A 17,622-nucleotide genomic window follows, 5' to 3' on the forward strand; every position below is an offset into this window, starting at 1 on the left:
GAAAAACTTCCAAAATATGCTCTTGTAAGGGAAAAACATCCAAAATAGACATCCTTATTCCCCCACTTTTCCCCCTCCATGACATAAGCCCCTTAGTGAGTGCTTAAAAAAGCCAAACTGTAAGCCTATGGGCGAAAACATGGAAAGGGGGGGAGGGAGGCCTCTAACCCTTAGGTGGGGCAAAGCTGTGTGAACCAGGTTCGAAGGGGGAGATGCTCATTGCTGACTTTTCCATCTTGTTCGATCGTCAAGGGCTTGGACAAGTCAGGTTACAATGTTGACTTTGAGTGCTTAATCGTTGTGAGGCGAGGGGTAGCGTGGGGTTCAAATTACGATTAGGTAAGAAGTAAAATGGGGAGGTTAATAAGATGCGTCCAAGCACCACTCCAATCCTGGGTTTCAATTTTCAATTTTCAAAACAATGTGTGGAAAAAAAAAAAAGGGATCTGAATAAAGTGAAAAAGGGCAAAACTTTTTCAATGGAAACGGCCTTATGGGATTTGAAATTTCCTCGTCTTCTTCTTCAAAAGTTCTTGTTGCTCTCTCTTTTCTTTCTTCAACTCTCTCTCTCTCTCTCTCTCAGGTTTTCTGCCATCCCCTCCACAAGCATGAAGAAGCTCTTCGGATCCAAGAAGAAGAAGGATAAGCCTCCTCCTGTTACCGTTGAAGAGACCACCGAACGGGTTCTTTGCCTTCCCCCCCCTTCCTTCTCCATCACGCTTCTTTGCACTTACCGTAGCAATCATCGTACCTCTCCACGCTTTCCTTGCTTCCTTAGCGTTTCTTAACCACGTCTGCGTTTAGAACCCCATCTCGGCTTATCTTACACTTTCAAAATGTCGCCTCATCTGTTTGTAAATTGGTGTTCTTACTTTGGCCACGGCTGTCTTCCCCACGATGTGGAATTTCCTGGATTAACTGCACTTGTTCATTCACTCTACGCGATCTAATGATCTTGTCATGTTTTTAGTTCTGGTTTATGGACCCCTCTTCTAGTTTAGCGAATCATCTATACTGAAGCACCGATAGAGTCGGATTCCTTTAATCGAGGCTTTTAGTGCTTGAAGTGCTTCATTAAACGTCTGTTGGATTTGGTACCATGTAGATAAATAGGCGGGGAGATATTGCGGAGGAGAAGATAAAGAATCTTGAGGCAGAACTTTTGAGTTTTAAGGAACAAATCAAGAAGACAAGACCGGGACCTGCGCAGGATGCGCTCAAAGCTCGTGCATTGCGCATACTCAAGCAGAAGAAAATGTACGGCTACATGCTAAATTGTTGTCGCGGGTGACTCACTGAATGTGGCACCTACGCAGCTCACGCTAATCTTTCGTTGCAGGTATGAAGCTCAAAGGGATATGCTGTACAATCAGAGTTTCAAGCTGGAGCGGGTTTCATTTGCCACAGAAGGTATTAAGGACGCTCAGCAGACGGTGAGATAGCGTCCTTGCACCCCTTTTACTTTTAAATCTTGCATTACAAAAGAAATGAGAAGAAAATGATCGGTGAGATAGCGTCCTTGCACCCCTTTTACTTTTAAATCTTGCATTACAAAAGAAATGAGAAGAAAATGATCGATGTATACCCTCTCTCTCTCTCTCTTTCTCTCCGTTGAGATTATGAACGAGCTACTGTCCAAAACTTGACTGATTAGCATTTACTAACACTAGTAGTTCTAACGTTACAGTAAAAAGACCTAAAACACGTCTGGTTTGCTTCGCTTTTTGCAGATCACAGCAATGAAAGCAGGAAATAAGGACTTAGAGGGAACCTTGAAGATCTTGAAAATTGACGATGTGGATGTGAGCTATTTCTGGACCAACTGTCGCACTCTCCGAAGAATGAATTGAAATAAATATGTTTAAGGTTTGACGCCTACATCTGTGATGCAGAAATTGCAAGATGAGATAACAAATATTGTGGACGCCAGCAATGAGATGCAAGATTCGTTAGTTCAAGGTCACAGCGCCCCTGATCTTCTGGATGAGGACGACCTTCTGGGAGGTAGCTTTTCTTTGCTTGGTTTTCTCTATCTGAGTCAAAAGTAAATGCTAAGCTTGATTTAGTGTCTGACCGTGTAAATCTTTGTCCATAGAGCTACATGCACTAGAAGCTGATATAAAAACAGGGAAGCGGACTGCTGTACCAGTAAACGTCCAACTTGATAATGAAGTACAGCAAGGAGACCTGAGCCTTCCCTCAGCACCTTTTCGGCACACAACTGGCGTGCAACAAACTTCAGAGGTCTCTCTCTCTCTCTCTCTCTCTCTCTCACACACACACACACACACACACACACACACAAACACACACCCACACCCCCATGCATAAATGCTTGTGTGTTCATATACATGATGTGAGCAGATGCGTAAATGCATGTATGTAGTACCTATACATACATGGGAAAATAAGTTCTGCTTATGAAGTAACAGGATGATGATTCCTGCAATGCAAATATCTGGTGTACAGTAGGGAAAGGTTGATTTAGTTAATAAACGGCTTGGTTGGAGGTTTTTTGTTGCTAGCAAGGAACCAATAAGATCCAGCCAGTCGACCCCAAGTTGCACCATGTGTCATGCTATAGTGTAGGCGCACCTCCCTTCAAAGTTCTGCTATGTATTCAGTCGAGCAACAGCATTTATCTCCTGCATGGGGATTTCTGTCAAAGCTGTCTGCTCCACCTGAGAGGAGAGCTGGCCCATGTGGACTAGCCATGCCTCGCGCGCTAATTATGAGGAATAATTTCTGATCTGTGAAATTTTGATCAACTGCATGGGGTCCAATAATTTACACAGGCCAGTACGAACTTCAGGACTCTAGATCATAGACTCTTGTAGGAATTTAGCCAGACTGCACTCTTCAATAATACTTATTGGCATTTATCTCCTGCATGGGGATTTCTGTCAAAGCTGTCTGCTCCACCTCAGAGGAGAGCTGGCCCATGTGGACTAGCCATGCCTCTGGCGCTAATTATGAGGAATAATTTCTGATCTGTGAAATTTTGATCAACTGCATGGGGTCCAATAATTTACACAGGCCAGTACGAACTTCAGGACTCTAGATCATAGACTCTTGTAGGAATTTAACCAGACTGCACCTTTCAATAATACTTATTGGCTTGTCAGAAGCTTGAGCTATCCCCACCTGTTTAAACTGCGCGAGGATGGGGGCTCAGCTGTAACAGTTCAAGCAGTGACCTGAGGCTATTGCCGCTATACTGGCCTAACCTGAATTTTGTTGCTGCAGCATGCAGCAGTCCCATGCTGACAATTTCATGTGAAAATTCAAGTGAACGAGCTAGCTCATGTTCTTGCAAAGGAAATTGGGTGTAAATCCAGCAAGCTGCGTCCAGTTCCTCTGCTGTTGACATTCCCACCTCAGATCTCTGCATAGAAAGAGCCACTTGTGGATACACGTGTGGGCCCATCAATGGTCAACCATATAGCATGGAGGGAAGATTCACCAATAGGTTCTGAGGAGACACATGTATACATGGGGGATACATGCAGACACCCACCCGTGCACCTTCACTGACAGTTAACATTCATCTGTGCATTCATGCTCAAAAGCTCAGCTGGAAGTATATTAACTGAAATTCTCAGAATTAGAATTCATTCTAATTTTTTTGATTGATTTTTTTAATGTTGTGCAGACACGAGTGAAGTCTACTTATCTATCATTGTTGTGCTCACAGGCTGTAGATGTATCAGCACTTTCAGCTGTGCCCAGGTCCTCAATACGTACATAACTAGTTGGACCTTTCAGTGGAATCTTTACGTTCAACTTTGTCAGTGAAGAAGCAGGCCAATCTTTTTGCCATTATGTCCCAGAAAACATTTCTGTGGGACTAAATATGTGCAGAAAGTCAAAGCCATGGCTGGGTGTACATGCGTGCTTAGGCTATAGACTGAAAGAGCTTGGTTGTATTGGCTGCTATCGAATATATATATGTATGCCAGGTATGCCTTTTGCAGCGGTTGTAATCCTGGAGCAGAGCTGTCATTAAGAAGATCAAGTCTCCTTTTGATAATGATGTAAGAGACCCTTCACAATATCTTGAACTACTTGATTGTCACCTTTACCAGTTTATATTATTGTTGCTTGGGTGCATCATGATTATTGGCCACGATGCTTTCTGAATAAGAGTTTGGCACTAATTGTTCTTCTCAACTTACATTACTCGAGAAATTAGAGAGATTTTTTACTACCTGTTCAAAAAGGCCAAACACAGAGTGACCTTAAATCACAGTGGCTGCCATTCTTGTCTCTTCTAGTACCATTCAAAGATCAACAATTATATACAATTCAACCAAAGAGGGTAATGGATCACTGTAAAGTACATTCTTTAGAAATGAACAAGCAGAACTTAAAATCTCATTGTGCGGACTGTAAATTGTACAGTTGCTTGTTTTTGCCAATATCCAATTTAGTTGCTTGAGTATGAATTCCATGGTTGGCTTCTCTGGCCTGTAAAAAGAGGAGTCACTTGGTCATTATCTCCTTGTCCTTACGGCATGATAAAGGGAATTTTTATTTTTGCAATGCCCATCAAAATTTGGCCCTCGGTTGAACATTATGCACTCCCAAGTCTCAGACGATATGGATGCATCTCCGACGTTTCAGATTTCAGATGCAGTGTTGACTTCATAGTCCACACTTTTGGTGCAAGCCAAGGTCGAATGAGCACCACTTGAGTGTTGAACTGACATCTTGGTGAGCCAAATTGCACAATCATCAGGTTGGATACCAGAATAGGAACTGCCAGATCATTGGTGTAATTTGCAACAACAGATCAAGCTGAATCTGGGTCTTCATCTTCTGGAACCAAGAGCTATCAAATTCTTAGTCTTCTTGAACCAAGAGTTGCTGGATCACCAGAGCTGTTCATATTCTCATCACACGGTCATCATGACCACTTATTGGAGAAAAGAATTGTCAATTGATCTACAACATCCACAATAATTAATCTCGAAGGGAAGAACATATTAGTGCTAGAGTCCAATGCTATTACTTTGCACTGCCTTTTGCACTCGGAAGAAACCAACACACAAATCCACCCAAGCTATAGTCGGAGCCTTTGCCACATCCATCTTTGACCTAAAATGAGTCTAAATCAATCTAGGACAAAAAGCCATGCATGTCTAGAGCCAGCTGGAGCTACGTTCATGTTCAAATTTTTTGTGCTTGCATGATCACCAAGAATAATGTCCACCAGGGCATCTTCTTCGACCTTGAATACTTCGTCGATTATGTGCTCAATGTGCATCTTTGCTAAATATGGATTTGTCATCATTTGGAATTGTGCATCTTCGGTATTGTATCTTTGGCAACCATTGAAGCTCGTGCATCTTCAACAATTTGGTGCTTTTGCAGCTTTATAGCAACATTCTCCCCAAGAGGATCACCAAAAGTATTTGTGTATAATGCACATGCTTAGATTCTAGTTCAATAACTTGGAAGAAGATATTCATAAACATTCATAATTGAATTCCGAGAAATTGCCACATTTAGATACAAGGATCACTCAACATGCCAACTCAGACGGACTTCTCACGTCAAGCGAAAAGTATTACCACACAATGCATTCCGATGACACACACGAATGACTGATACAGTGCTCTTCTGAATCCAATTTGCCGAACACTTGACACGGATCAAGCTCTCTTTGAACGTTTGGCACGCAGGCTCGGACTCCTGCTTGAACACAATGCATCGTAAATGACATACGCAAGTCAATCTGCCACTTCCTCGAAGGTTCGCTCTGCGACTTCTCGGACTCTCAAGAACGTTGTGTGTGCATGCTCGTCAAGCTGTGCTCAGACACAACTGGGTCAGAGTTGCACCGCTTGAAATTACCGCCGGTGCACATCAGGATTCACAAGGACCTGCCCATGGAGTTGATCCTTACCTTGGAATCAGAACCCAGAGTCCTGTACTTTACTTTCTGGACGCACGGTACCCCTGACTTCTCCGATCCGGATCCGTTGGCAACCCAGACATCTGGAATTCTGGATCCAATCATGGCTATGCATTCAAGATCCGATCCGGATCAATGCATTGGTATCTCGAGCACTTTCGATCCATCTCAAACATTCTGAATTTCAAATCTGTTGGAATCCCCGATATTTCGATTTAGTGTTGAATTCACAATCAAGATAGATTTCACTCTGAATGTGCACATAAGAATGAAGACATACTCAGATCAAAGATAGGCCAGGCAAGATGTCATCATAAACATGGACAAATATAGTACAACAAGGTGAATGATATCTATCATTTACGAGGCCTGCCCTGTAACTACGATAGCACAAATGTAAGTGACAGCAGAGTGCCATAAAGAAACGCAGCCTGTGCAATCTTCTCTGTCAAAACCTTATTCCTTCAATAAAACCTCAACTAAGAGATGATGCATGGAGAACCGAGTCAAATATTTCCACATGGGCAAGCATAAAAAATTCGAAAATAAAATCGCTTCCCACATAGGTGAGGGAAAACAAGTGAAAAAAGATGAATGACACATGTCATTCAATAGGCTTGCCCAAAATAAATGGGGAGGAGAAGGGGGGGGCTAGCGAAGAGTGGTGGAGTGAGGCAAGCTAAGAGAGAGACTAGTGGTGGAGTGAGGCAAGCTAAGAGAGAGACTAGTGGTGGAGTGAGGGAAGCTAAGAGAGAGAATGGGGAGGTGAAGGGTGCGTGAGCTAGGGAAAAGTCGTGGAGTGAGGGAAGCTGAGAGAGAGAGAGAGAGAGAGAGAGAGAGAGAGAGAGACACACCCAAAATCGTTAGTTGTGCATAATTGCCCCATCTATTGGGCTAACAGCTTTAACAAAGACCAATGAAAAAAATCTGGAATTTATGAAATTTAAAAACTCCCTTATTTTAGCTTTGCCAAAGTAGAACCATTGCTAAGGCTACCCTGTAAGGGCAGGCCAAAAATGCTAGTAGGCGGGCAATATCTACACTCTTGTGTCCGTGCCAAACACATCTAGCACGTCAAGAGCGTTTAGACCAAGCAGCTAAAACATGTGGGTGTGTATGGGCTTGTCCTGAGTTTTGGTCCTAAGTTCAAGCCCCAAGGGCAGCTCAGGGTTATATCTTCATATATGGGTGCTATTGGCGCTTTCCATTTTACTACAATGCCCCAAGAAAAAAAGATCTAGCACAAAAGTACTCTAGTCGGTCGACACTACCGAACAATCTATCTTTGTCAAAGTGTTGTTTCCACTTATGTATCCAATTATCAACAATCAAAATTTGAAAATGGCCATAAGTAAAATATAAACCTACAACAATAACTTTCATCCACTCACACATTTATCATTGAAAAAACAAGAGTGCACAAGTGAAAATGGGCACTACCTCCCAGTATCGTAGTCAAACAAGCACCTTTGGGTGGGAAAGAGAAAGCAATCAATTTTTTGAAGGGAGTTGGCCTATTAAAAGGTAAATTTCGTAGGATAATCTCCAAAAATGGCAATTTAAAGCACATAACTTAGTTAATGTTTTTACAAATTATACTTGGAAATTTAGAAAAGAGGTTCAACCCTCCTACATAAGGAGGTAATGCTAATAAAAGGGATGAGAAAGTGAGAAAAAGACTAGAACACACAAAATCGTGATATTGCATGGGTGCGAATGACCTTAGGTATATTTGTTTATGTTGGTTTTCGTATGCAATAGTGTTCCAAATCCTAAATGGAATCAAAATGGACTCTAGAAGAAACACTAAATATTCTCTCTCTCTCTCCTTTAACAAATAAGAGGTAATTTCCATAAAATAACCAAATACAAGTGGTAAAAATCATCTAGAATATAGCTAAAACATGTGTAGAAATCTTGAAATCACTGAATGATGACAAAACTCAACCAAAAGAATGGGCTGAGAGTACCACCAATCTTCCACGTAGACATTGAAATATGTACTTTCCACATCAGTCTCATCAATATCTCAATACCACAACCAAAACATTGTAAGAAACACTGTAGAAATGTTGAATCACCATCCGTCTTAGATAGAAAACTCCAATAGGTGTCCACAATGAGCTATCATTTTTTTGTCAAGTAAGAAGTTCTAAAACTTGTCAATATCTCAATATCACAACTAAAACATTGTAAGAAACACTGTAGAAATGTTGAATCACCATCCATCTCAAACAAAAACTCTAACAGAGGTCCACAATGAGCTATCATTTCTTTATCAAGTAAGAAGTGCTAAAACTTGTCAGAATATAAAAAATGAAATTGAATTCAGCCTCTAGATCAAATCACAATTTCCATCTATTGAAGCCTTTGGCAAATCATGATTGCAAACTGGTGCCTCTAGTGAGATTGCAGTTGTAGTTTGATGCTTGTATTCGCCTCCTAGAGCATGCACATACCCCAAACAATATGATTCCACATAATGCTTTTCATGTTAGTCTATTAAAGCATTATGAGGGACCTACAACATCATCTTTCTTGCGGGGTTTCTAAGATGAGCCTCACCTGATTATTGATGAAGATGAATTTGTAATATTAAAAAAGATACCTTTTCATCAAGATGAGCATACCCATGGTGGTAAATTATCAAACTATAGATGTTTTAAAAAAAATAACAATAATAAACCTCACTTTCACTACTCAACCCTCACCCTGTCCTATAGATGGGTGGCCATGGTTTGCACTTCATATAATGTTCGACTAGTCACATCTAGTGTGATGGGATGTTGGGAGCTAGTGCATGGGGTGGACTACAATCTATATGGAGTTGATCTACAACCTGTAGGATTGTTCAAGTTTGCAAGATTTGATGATTCTTTACTTGTCAGCGTGCCTCATGAGACATGATTGGTCCAGACATCCACTAAGACTTCATAGTCATTTATGGGGTTTATGTATCCTATGTTCTTGGTAGCTTCAGACTAGGCCTAGGGGTGTGCAAGGTGATAATGCTAGGTTTTCATGAGGACATAAGGAGATTACATAGGACTAAACCAGGAGACTACATAGGACTAAACCGAAAGTTGGGCATAATCTTTGGAACCAATCACTTTTGTATGTATTCAATTTAAAAATGATCACTTGAGCTATCGCCTTTGCAAGGGCAAGTTACGTTGAATGTGCATTTAAACGTTTAATTCACTATGTGCATGGATAGTGGGGTCTCGGGGGCAATTTATGAAACTTTAATTATTTCTTTGAATTGACATATAATTACTCAACTCACAACAAAAGATATTATTAGTTTTTTGCTTCATTTTTGTTCTAACATTTTTGTGTTTAGATGGGGGCGTTCTTTTCATTCTCACATGTGATTTTGTGGACTTTGGAGCTTAGCCATCCTCTTACTATTTCACCTCCCCTATGTAGCCCACCTATGAATTGTTACTCCCTAGCATGTTTGAAATCACTTCCAAGCTTCCTCTTGTGCTTTTAGACATCAGTTGTAGGTACTAGGGCATTCCTAGAGAATTGTGATTTGATTTGCTACTCCATCTGCAAATTCAATGGTTAGTTTTCTTGTATCCATCGACTCTGCATGGTTCTTGCATATGCTACTTTATCTAGTAAATGGACAATTATATGCTATCGAATATGCAAAATGCTTGTTGCAAATGCCTTCTCAATCAAACATACTGCTTTGATAGCATAAGTTCTCATTGGATCGATTGATGACTTTGCAATCTCCTTTGATGATATCCATCGATAGTATCCTTACCATATTTTGAAAACACAATGTGAAAGTACTTCAATGGTGGATCTTATCCTCATAAAAGACATAGCTAGTTGATGGCACACCTAACACTTACTCCATTACAGAACCTCGAAGTGTTTATGGAAGCACATACTATTGCAAAGACAGTGTATTAATATATGCACAATGGATATTGTTTATGATAAAGTGGGGAGTGAGAGAGAGAGAGATAGAGACAGAGAGAGGAGTACACACGATATAGCTACCTATACACTATGTTGTATTGAACATAAACATGAATATATACATGTGAACCCCTTGCGGGTAGGGTTATGGTGCCCCCTATGAACCCTATCTAGATAGTGCAATTCACACTATCCTCAACATCCCCTCTTAAACTACTGCACTAGGTAAGTAGAGGGGGCATGTACAAGACCTTTTTGTGGATTTTGTTTGGTGCATATGATAGCATCCAAAAATGAAGAAGAAAACGAAAAAGAACCAAAGTAGTATGTGCATGTGTGAGCATAGTGACTACCTAGGAGAAGCTTGTATAATGAGTACAACTTATGAGATCATGTACATAACGTGCATTTCTTCCTCTTAAGTTGTGGGTCATTTGGGAATAAAACCCAGAAGATAGGCCGAAGGGAAGAGGAAGGAAATACGTAGAAAGTAAAGTCCACCTGGATCAAAGATTGGTCGATCGAAAGATGACTGCGTGCATGACTGCATGTATGGCTGTGTGCTGACCATGTCATAAGTCACCATGGACTATGTAGCTGCTCTGTAGGAGAGACATTCAGATGTGAAGCAAGTCAATGTAGCGATGGAGAACAAATCCAGTAGGTTGTGACATACAAGGGTGCCACCAACCCAAAAGAACTGATAGCAATGTTTGAGGTATGTTGTAGTAGAACTATAGTCTCTGTCAAATGATGCGCATTCGAAAAAGACCGCATATTCGATGTGGACAAAGTGATCTAGGGGCTACAAAAAGGCTGGAGCCGAAGGTGTAGGTATGATACTCTGCTCTACTGAAGAAGAAGCCCATAAAACTGAGAAGGAATGGTGGCATGTCAAGCCTGTATGCTTGACTGGCATGAGTTAAAGCTGATCTAATGTGTAAATAGCTAAACATCCGGTGGTAGCATCTGTCATAGGGCTCAAGGTGAAGCTGACAGTAGAAAGGTCTAGAAGCATGAAATATAACTGAGAATGCATAAGATAGCCCTGAGGCATATGCGGTGTCGAATGCTAATGTCAAGATAGGTCTAAAGTCCTAGATCCAACCACTAATCTGCATCAAGTATGACTGTATATGATAGCAATAAGTGCATGCTAAAACATTGAGTCTCCCTAGGTTGCGCTATGGCTGAACCTGATGATGTCCACTGCACTGGACTAGGACTGCACTGATGTCCATTGCATTGGAGCAGGACTACATTGATGCTTAAGTATCCTCATGCTAAGGAGTGATCTGCTGATCAAAGATGGTGATAACTGGATCCAAGAGTGGTGCAATGCTACATGACTGAGCCGATGCTGGAAGGTCCTGAAGATTGATGTGTTGATCTATTCTGATGATGGAAACTACATCCAAGGTATGCTCTGTGTCAGAGGTGAAAGCATCACTGATGGATGCTAGAATGGAATCACTTGAAGAGTTGAATGCGATGTGGCATGTATCCCCGCATGCAGCTATAAATGTGTGCATCATACTGAGGACTTACCTACTGAATAACTACATGATGATAATTGAACTCCTATTGTGTATCTGTATCTGATGTGACAGCGGATGGAGTCGGATCCATGCATGAATGTGATGGCTATACATCACCAGAATCAGACTATGCTGATGTAGATGGGACCGCCTCATACTGAGGGCTTACTGTCAAATGTGTCTCATGCTGAGGGCTTACTGACAAATGTGCATGACTAGAAAGTTTGGGCTGATCCATGCTAGTATGTGGAACATTTGTGTCCAATCTCTCAAGACCAATGAGGATCGAGCGTATAGCATAAACTGGTACATACCTTGTGGCAATGAATGGTCGCAGTAGGTTCTCTTTCCATTCACGGATCTCATCCGAAGTCCATGACTACTGTATCATCAACTGCACGATGTGAATAACTCCATGCTGGAGGCAGTAGTCTGGTGCTCTATGCAAGAGGCTTACCCTTGTACCGATGAGAGTGGTCTACCCATGAGAACACTAGAGTTGCCACTGTAGGGCTTATGCTCGAGCTGCTACTAGGGGCTTTTGCTAAATTTGTCAACTTGTGGACCAAGCCATGTGATGGAAGGCCAAGTGTGTGCCAAAGATCAAGCCTGTAGTAAAATCATGACAACTATGTGTCCTCCCCTAAACCCATGTGATGGAAGGACAAGTGCGTGCCAAAGATCAAGCCTGTAGTAAAATGATGACAACTGCGTGTCCTCTAAACCTAGTCTTGCCATTTGAGACCTATCTGGGTGCCATGTGCCCATAATGGACCTTAGTACCTATGCTCTCGCTTGGCCTTAGCAATTCAATCAATATTATTACATGTGCCTAGGATTATCCTAGACCCCAACTCTCTAGGCCCCGTTAACACAAGCATTGTTGAACCCTCTTGTTTCTTTCCTCACCATAACCAAGGCATGGGATTTTCAAGAATGGTTTACTTGAAAATTTTTTTGGCAAACCTGCTATATGCTTACCCTTTCCCATATTGAACTCTCTTCAAGTCTATCTTTCCACTTAACTTGACATTCTTGGTATATTGATGTGAACATACCTCTTGCTTGGATTGCAACAACTGACCTCAGTTGTGTATTTGACTTTCTGAGTCAACAAGTAGAGATGTGAAGAGTACTCTCTTGGATATTCATCAAGTATCATCATGGTCCAAAAAATTCTTCAAGAGATCTTAAGATCTCATTAACTAAGAGAGAATGAATTTAACCAATTCAAAACTTGTGAAAGATTATTTGTAATCTTATAGTGTACCAAGAGAAAGTACTATACCACATCCATTCATGCTTATGTTATTTTGGTACACGTCCAAGCATTACATTTGTCATATTCCTCAATATCTATACTGTCCCATATCAGTACGATATTGAGAAATAATAACAAATACAAATCATAATTCTTTTTCCTTATGATGCGAGTAGCAATAAGTGGACATGAATATATACATGTGAACCCCTTAGGGGTAGGGTTATGGTGCCCCCTATGAACCCTATCTAGATAGTGCAATTCACACTATCCTCAACATCCCCTCTTAAATTGCACTAGGTAAGTAGAGGGTGCATGTACAAGACCTTTTTGTGGATTTTGTTTAGTGCATATGATAGCATCCAAAAATGAAGAAGAAAACGAAAAAGAACCAAAGTAGTATGTGCATGTGTGAGCACAGTGACTACCTAGCAAAAGCTTGTATAATGAGTACAACTTATGAGATTATGTACATAACGTGCATTTCCCCCGCTTAAGTTGTGGGTCATTTGGGAATAAACCCAGAAGATAGGCCGAAGGGAAGAGGAAGGAAATACGTAGAAAGTAAAGTCCACCTGGATCAAAGATTGGTCGATTGAAAGATGACTGCATGTATGGCTGTGTGCTGAACATGTCATAAGTCACCGTGGACTATGTAGCTGCTCTGTAGGAGAGACATTCAGATGTGAAGCAAGTCAATGTAGTGATGGAGAACAAATCCGGTAGGTTGTGACATACAAGGGTGCCACCAACCCAAAAGAACTGATAGCAATGTTTGAGGTATGTTGTAGTAGAACTATAGTCTCTGTCAAATGATGCGCATTTGAAAAAGACCGCATATTCGATGTGGACAAAGTGATCTAGGGGCTACAAAAAGGCTGGAGCCGAAGGTGTAGGTATGATACTCTGCTCTACTGAAGAAGAAGACCATAAAACTGAGAAGGAATGGTGGCATGTCAAGCCTGTGTGCTTGACTGGCATGAGTTAAAGCTGATCTAATGTGTAAATAGCTAAACCGGTGGTAGCATCTATCATAGGGCTCAAGGTGAAGCTAACAGTATAAAGGTCTAGAAGCATGAAATATAACTGAGAATGCATGAGATAACCCTAAGGCATATGCAGTGTGGAATGCTATAGTCAAGATAGGTCTAAAGTCCTAGATCCAACCACTAATCTGCATCAAGTATGACTGTATATGATAGCAATAAGTGCATGCTAAAACATTGAGTCTCCCTAGGTTGCGCTATGGCTGAACCTGATGATGTCCACTGTACTGGACTAGGACTGCACTGATGTCCATTGCATTGGAGCAAGACTACACTGATGCTTAAGTATCCTCATGCTAAGGAGTGATCTGCTGATCTAAGATGGTGATAACTAGATCCAAGAGTGGTGCAATGCTGCATGACTGAGCTGATGCTGGAAGGTCCTGAAGATTGATGTGTTGATCTATTCTGATGATGGAAACTACATCCAAGGTATGCTCTGTGTCAGAGGTGAAAGCATCACTGATGGATGCTAGAATGGAATCACTTGAAGAGTTGAATGTGACGTGGCATGTATCCCCGCACGCAGCTATAGATGTGTGCATCATACTGAGGACTTACCTACTGAATAACTACATGATGATAATTGAACTCCTATTGTGTATCTGTATCTGATGTGACAGCGGATGGAGTCGGATCCATGCATGAATGTGATGGCTATACATCACCAGAATCAGACTATGCTAATGTAGATGGGACTGCCTCATACTAAGGGCTTACTATCAAATGTGTCTTATGCTAAGGGCTTACTGACAAATGTGCATGATTAGAAAGTTTGGGCTGATCCATGCTAGTATGTGGAACATTTGTGTCCAATCTCTCAAGACCAATGAGGATCGAGCGTATAGCATAAACTGGTACATACCTTGTGGCAATGAATGGTCATAGTAGGTTCTCTTTCCATTCACGGATCTCATTTGAAGTCCATGACTACTGTATCATCAACTGCACGAAGTGAATAACTCCATGCTGGAGGCAGCGGTCTGGTGCTCTATACAAGAGGCTTACCCTTGTACCGATGAGAGTGGTCTACCCATGAGAACACTAGAGCTGCCACTGTAGGGCTTATGCTCGAGCTACTACTAGGGGCTTTTGCTAAATTTGTCAACTTGCGAACCAAGCCATGTGATGGAAGGCCAAGTGTGTGCCAAAGATCAAGCCTATAGTAAAATCATCAACTATGTGTCCTCCCCTAAACCCATGTGATGGAAGGACAAGTGCATGCCAAAGATCAAGCCTATAGTAAAATGATGACAACTACGTGTCCTCTAAACCTAGTCTTGCCATTTGAGACCTATCTGGGTGCCATGTGCCCATAATGGACCTCAGTACCTATGCTCTCTTTTGGCCTTAGCAATTCAATCAATATTATTACATGTGCCTAGGATTATCCTAGACCCCAACCCTTTAGGTCCCGTTAACACAAGCATTGTTGAACCCTCTTGTTTCTTTCCTCACCATAACCAAGGCATGGGCTTTTGAAGAATGGTTTACTTGAAATTTTTTGTGGCAAACCTGCTATATGCTTACCCTTTCCCATATTGAACTCTCTTCAAGTCTATCTTTCCATTTAACTTGACATTCTTGGTATATTGATGTGAACATACCTCTTGCTTGGATTGCAACAACTGACCTCCGTTGTGTATTTGACTTCCCGAGTCAATGAGTAGAGATGTGAAGAGTACTCTCTTGGATATTCGTCAAGTATCATCATGGTCCAAAAAATTCTTCAAGAGATCTTAAGATCTCCTTAACCAAGAGAGAATGAATTTAACCAATTCAAAACTTGTGAAAGATTATTTGTAATCTTATAGTGTACCAAGAGAAAGTACTATACCACATCCATTCATGCTTATGTTATTTTGGTACATGTCCAAGCATTATATTTGTCATATTCCTCAATATCTATACTATCCCATATCAGTACGATATTGAGAAATGATAACAAATACAAATCATAATTCTTTTTCCTTATGATGCGAGTAGCAATAAGTAACATATACTATTCTATGATTAGTAGAAGGGTATATGTACGTCATTGTCTAATCACACGTCAAAGTTTTTTATTTAACTTGGTAGCTATTAATGATCCAATATGTATTTTCTTCAGTTTGCTAGAAAATACATAGAAGATATTATCTGGCGTACCAACTCTTTTTCATTATCTATAAAAGCAAATTCGTAAAGATATTACCAGAGCAAAAATCTTGCCAACAAAAATGTCATATGCTTTTCTTCTCTTTAATTTTCTCCAATTTAGTTCACTTTAGCATAACACTTTATTGAAGCATACCATATGTATCACACAATAATAATTTTGTTATCTACAATTAAGCTAGGATTGGCTTCTACTTAAGCAATCTATGAGGATACAAGCCCTCTAAGTAATTGTATTTCTTATTTCATACATACCACATGATATATGTCTTCTCATTCTTATCAATGCACATAATCATGCTTATTTAATCATTAAAAATTCTTAACTCACCTAGATTATCCTAGATCCTATATATGCTATCATATTTTATTCTCCTTTTTATGACATTCTAATATGATCTATGACTCTTCTTCAGATTCAATTATTCCCTTCTATCGCCATACCATTCTTTCTTGTCTCTATATGAGTACTTTTATGAGAGTAAGAAAAATGAAAATATGGGAATAGATTCATATCTCCTTTATCCTTCCAAATCCGTGCTTGCTTGGTTGAGCACCAATCAACTTTCTTTTGCTTCTCGTTCAATCCTTGATTTGATAACTTTGTGGTTCAAAAGAGATTCCTCACAGAGCCTCTCTTTCATAGTGACATCATATGAAACTTAAGAAAAGCAATTCTTGAGCCCGAGAGTGTTTTCTAAGCTGTGATTTTGTGCCAGAGTGTTCCCTTTGCTATGATTTTGGTTTCTATATGTGGATTGAAGCCCATAAGCACCTGCAAGCCATGCTCGAGAGCCCAGAAGGAATTTGCGTTTGAGGGCTATTTTTTGGTTTAGTTACGGTTTAAGTAAAAAGGAAAGAAGAAGGATAAAAGATGTATCAAGAGATGCCTTGGTCGTCTTGTCACAACACTTGTATGCTTGATTATGTCTACTAAGCTGCAAGAGAAATTGTTGAAATTGTCGATTATTATCGAAGCAATAACATGCATATAGTGCATCTATAGTCTTTGTTTCATATTCAGCTCTCGATTCTTGATTAGTCTTATTGCTTTCTTTCAAATTAAATAGTTGTGGTCTTTTGCTTAGGAGACTGACATCCCTGTTACTATTTTCATACGACTTTCATTCTTGAAATCACATGATGCTACTATTACTTCAAAGATCATTCATTCTATAAGAATATGAATATTTTCTATCTTCATGCCCTAAGATTAAGTCATCTCTGGCCATGGCTATTCATCTTCCTATCCAAAGATTGCTTCTACCAATTTGTTAATAGTCGGCAGTGAAAAGAAACAACCATAAATTTCTTACCTCAAGTTGGAATATAATGATCTAACCACTCAAAAGGACCGGTGCATACCCTTTGAACAAGTTAGCGTGGGCCATTTTTGTCAAACACAATTGTAGCATTGATTTTCAAAGCATCTTTGAAAACTTTTGCATACAAACTCAAAAACTAGCTATCAAGTAGTCGAAACGATCAGGAAGAACATTTTGAGAACGACCGTGTCATCAGATTGGAGAAAATCATGTCACTTTCTGCCCACAGTCAAGCTAGAGCGCGGCTAGGCTCTGACACCCCTGTTACAAAAATTAAAATTAAACATGATCACAAATTCATGATTTACCAAAACCATAGAAACCAAGAACAAGGAAACAAGTAGGGGAGAGAAGAGAACGAGAGAGCGATACTGCATGTGGTCCAATCTACCCTCCCTAGATGGTGTCTCTTGCTTCCCATCTAGAGTATTTATAATTT

At 40.4% G+C, this 17,622-nt stretch overlaps 1 protein-coding gene across 1 annotated transcript; it reads left to right on the top strand.

Annotated features, from left to right (window-relative positions):
* Positions 1 to 498: 498 nt before the first annotated feature.
* On the top strand, positions 499 to 4,209 carry LOC147881520 (vacuolar protein sorting-associated protein 60.2-like). The gene is made up of 7 exons (XM_087369684.1): positions 499 to 683; positions 1,106 to 1,257; positions 1,340 to 1,433; positions 1,731 to 1,802; positions 1,893 to 2,004; positions 2,096 to 2,244; positions 3,695 to 4,209. The coding sequence occupies exons 1-7, from the start codon at positions 609 to 611 to the stop codon at positions 3,746 to 3,748; spliced, it is 708 nt and encodes a 235-aa protein (XP_087225810.1). The 5' UTR covers positions 499 to 608; the 3' UTR covers positions 3,749 to 4,209.
* Positions 4,210 to 17,622: the final 13,413 nt, after the last annotated feature.

Source organism: Dipteris shenzhenensis, chromosome 31 (assembly GCF_047967505.1).
Source record: "Dipteris shenzhenensis isolate YYH24624 ecotype China chromosome 31, Dip_SZ_1.0, whole genome shotgun sequence".
Classification (NCBI taxonomy): domain Eukaryota; kingdom Viridiplantae; phylum Streptophyta; class Polypodiopsida; order Gleicheniales; family Dipteridaceae; genus Dipteris; species Dipteris shenzhenensis.

Bases quoted from the DNA above. Each gene is read 5' to 3' on its own strand.
- LOC147881520 (XM_087369684.1), top strand. From the start codon at position 609: ATGAAGAAGCTCTTCGGATCCAAGAAGAAGAAGGATAAGCCTCCTCCT. The intron at 684-1,105 runs GTTCTTTGCCTT...GGTACCATGTAG, and splicing joins TTGAAGAGACCACCGAACGG to ATAAATAGGCGGGGAGATAT. The intron at 1,803-1,892 runs GTGAGCTATTTC...TCTGTGATGCAG, and splicing joins TGAAAATTGACGATGTGGAT to AAATTGCAAGATGAGATAAC.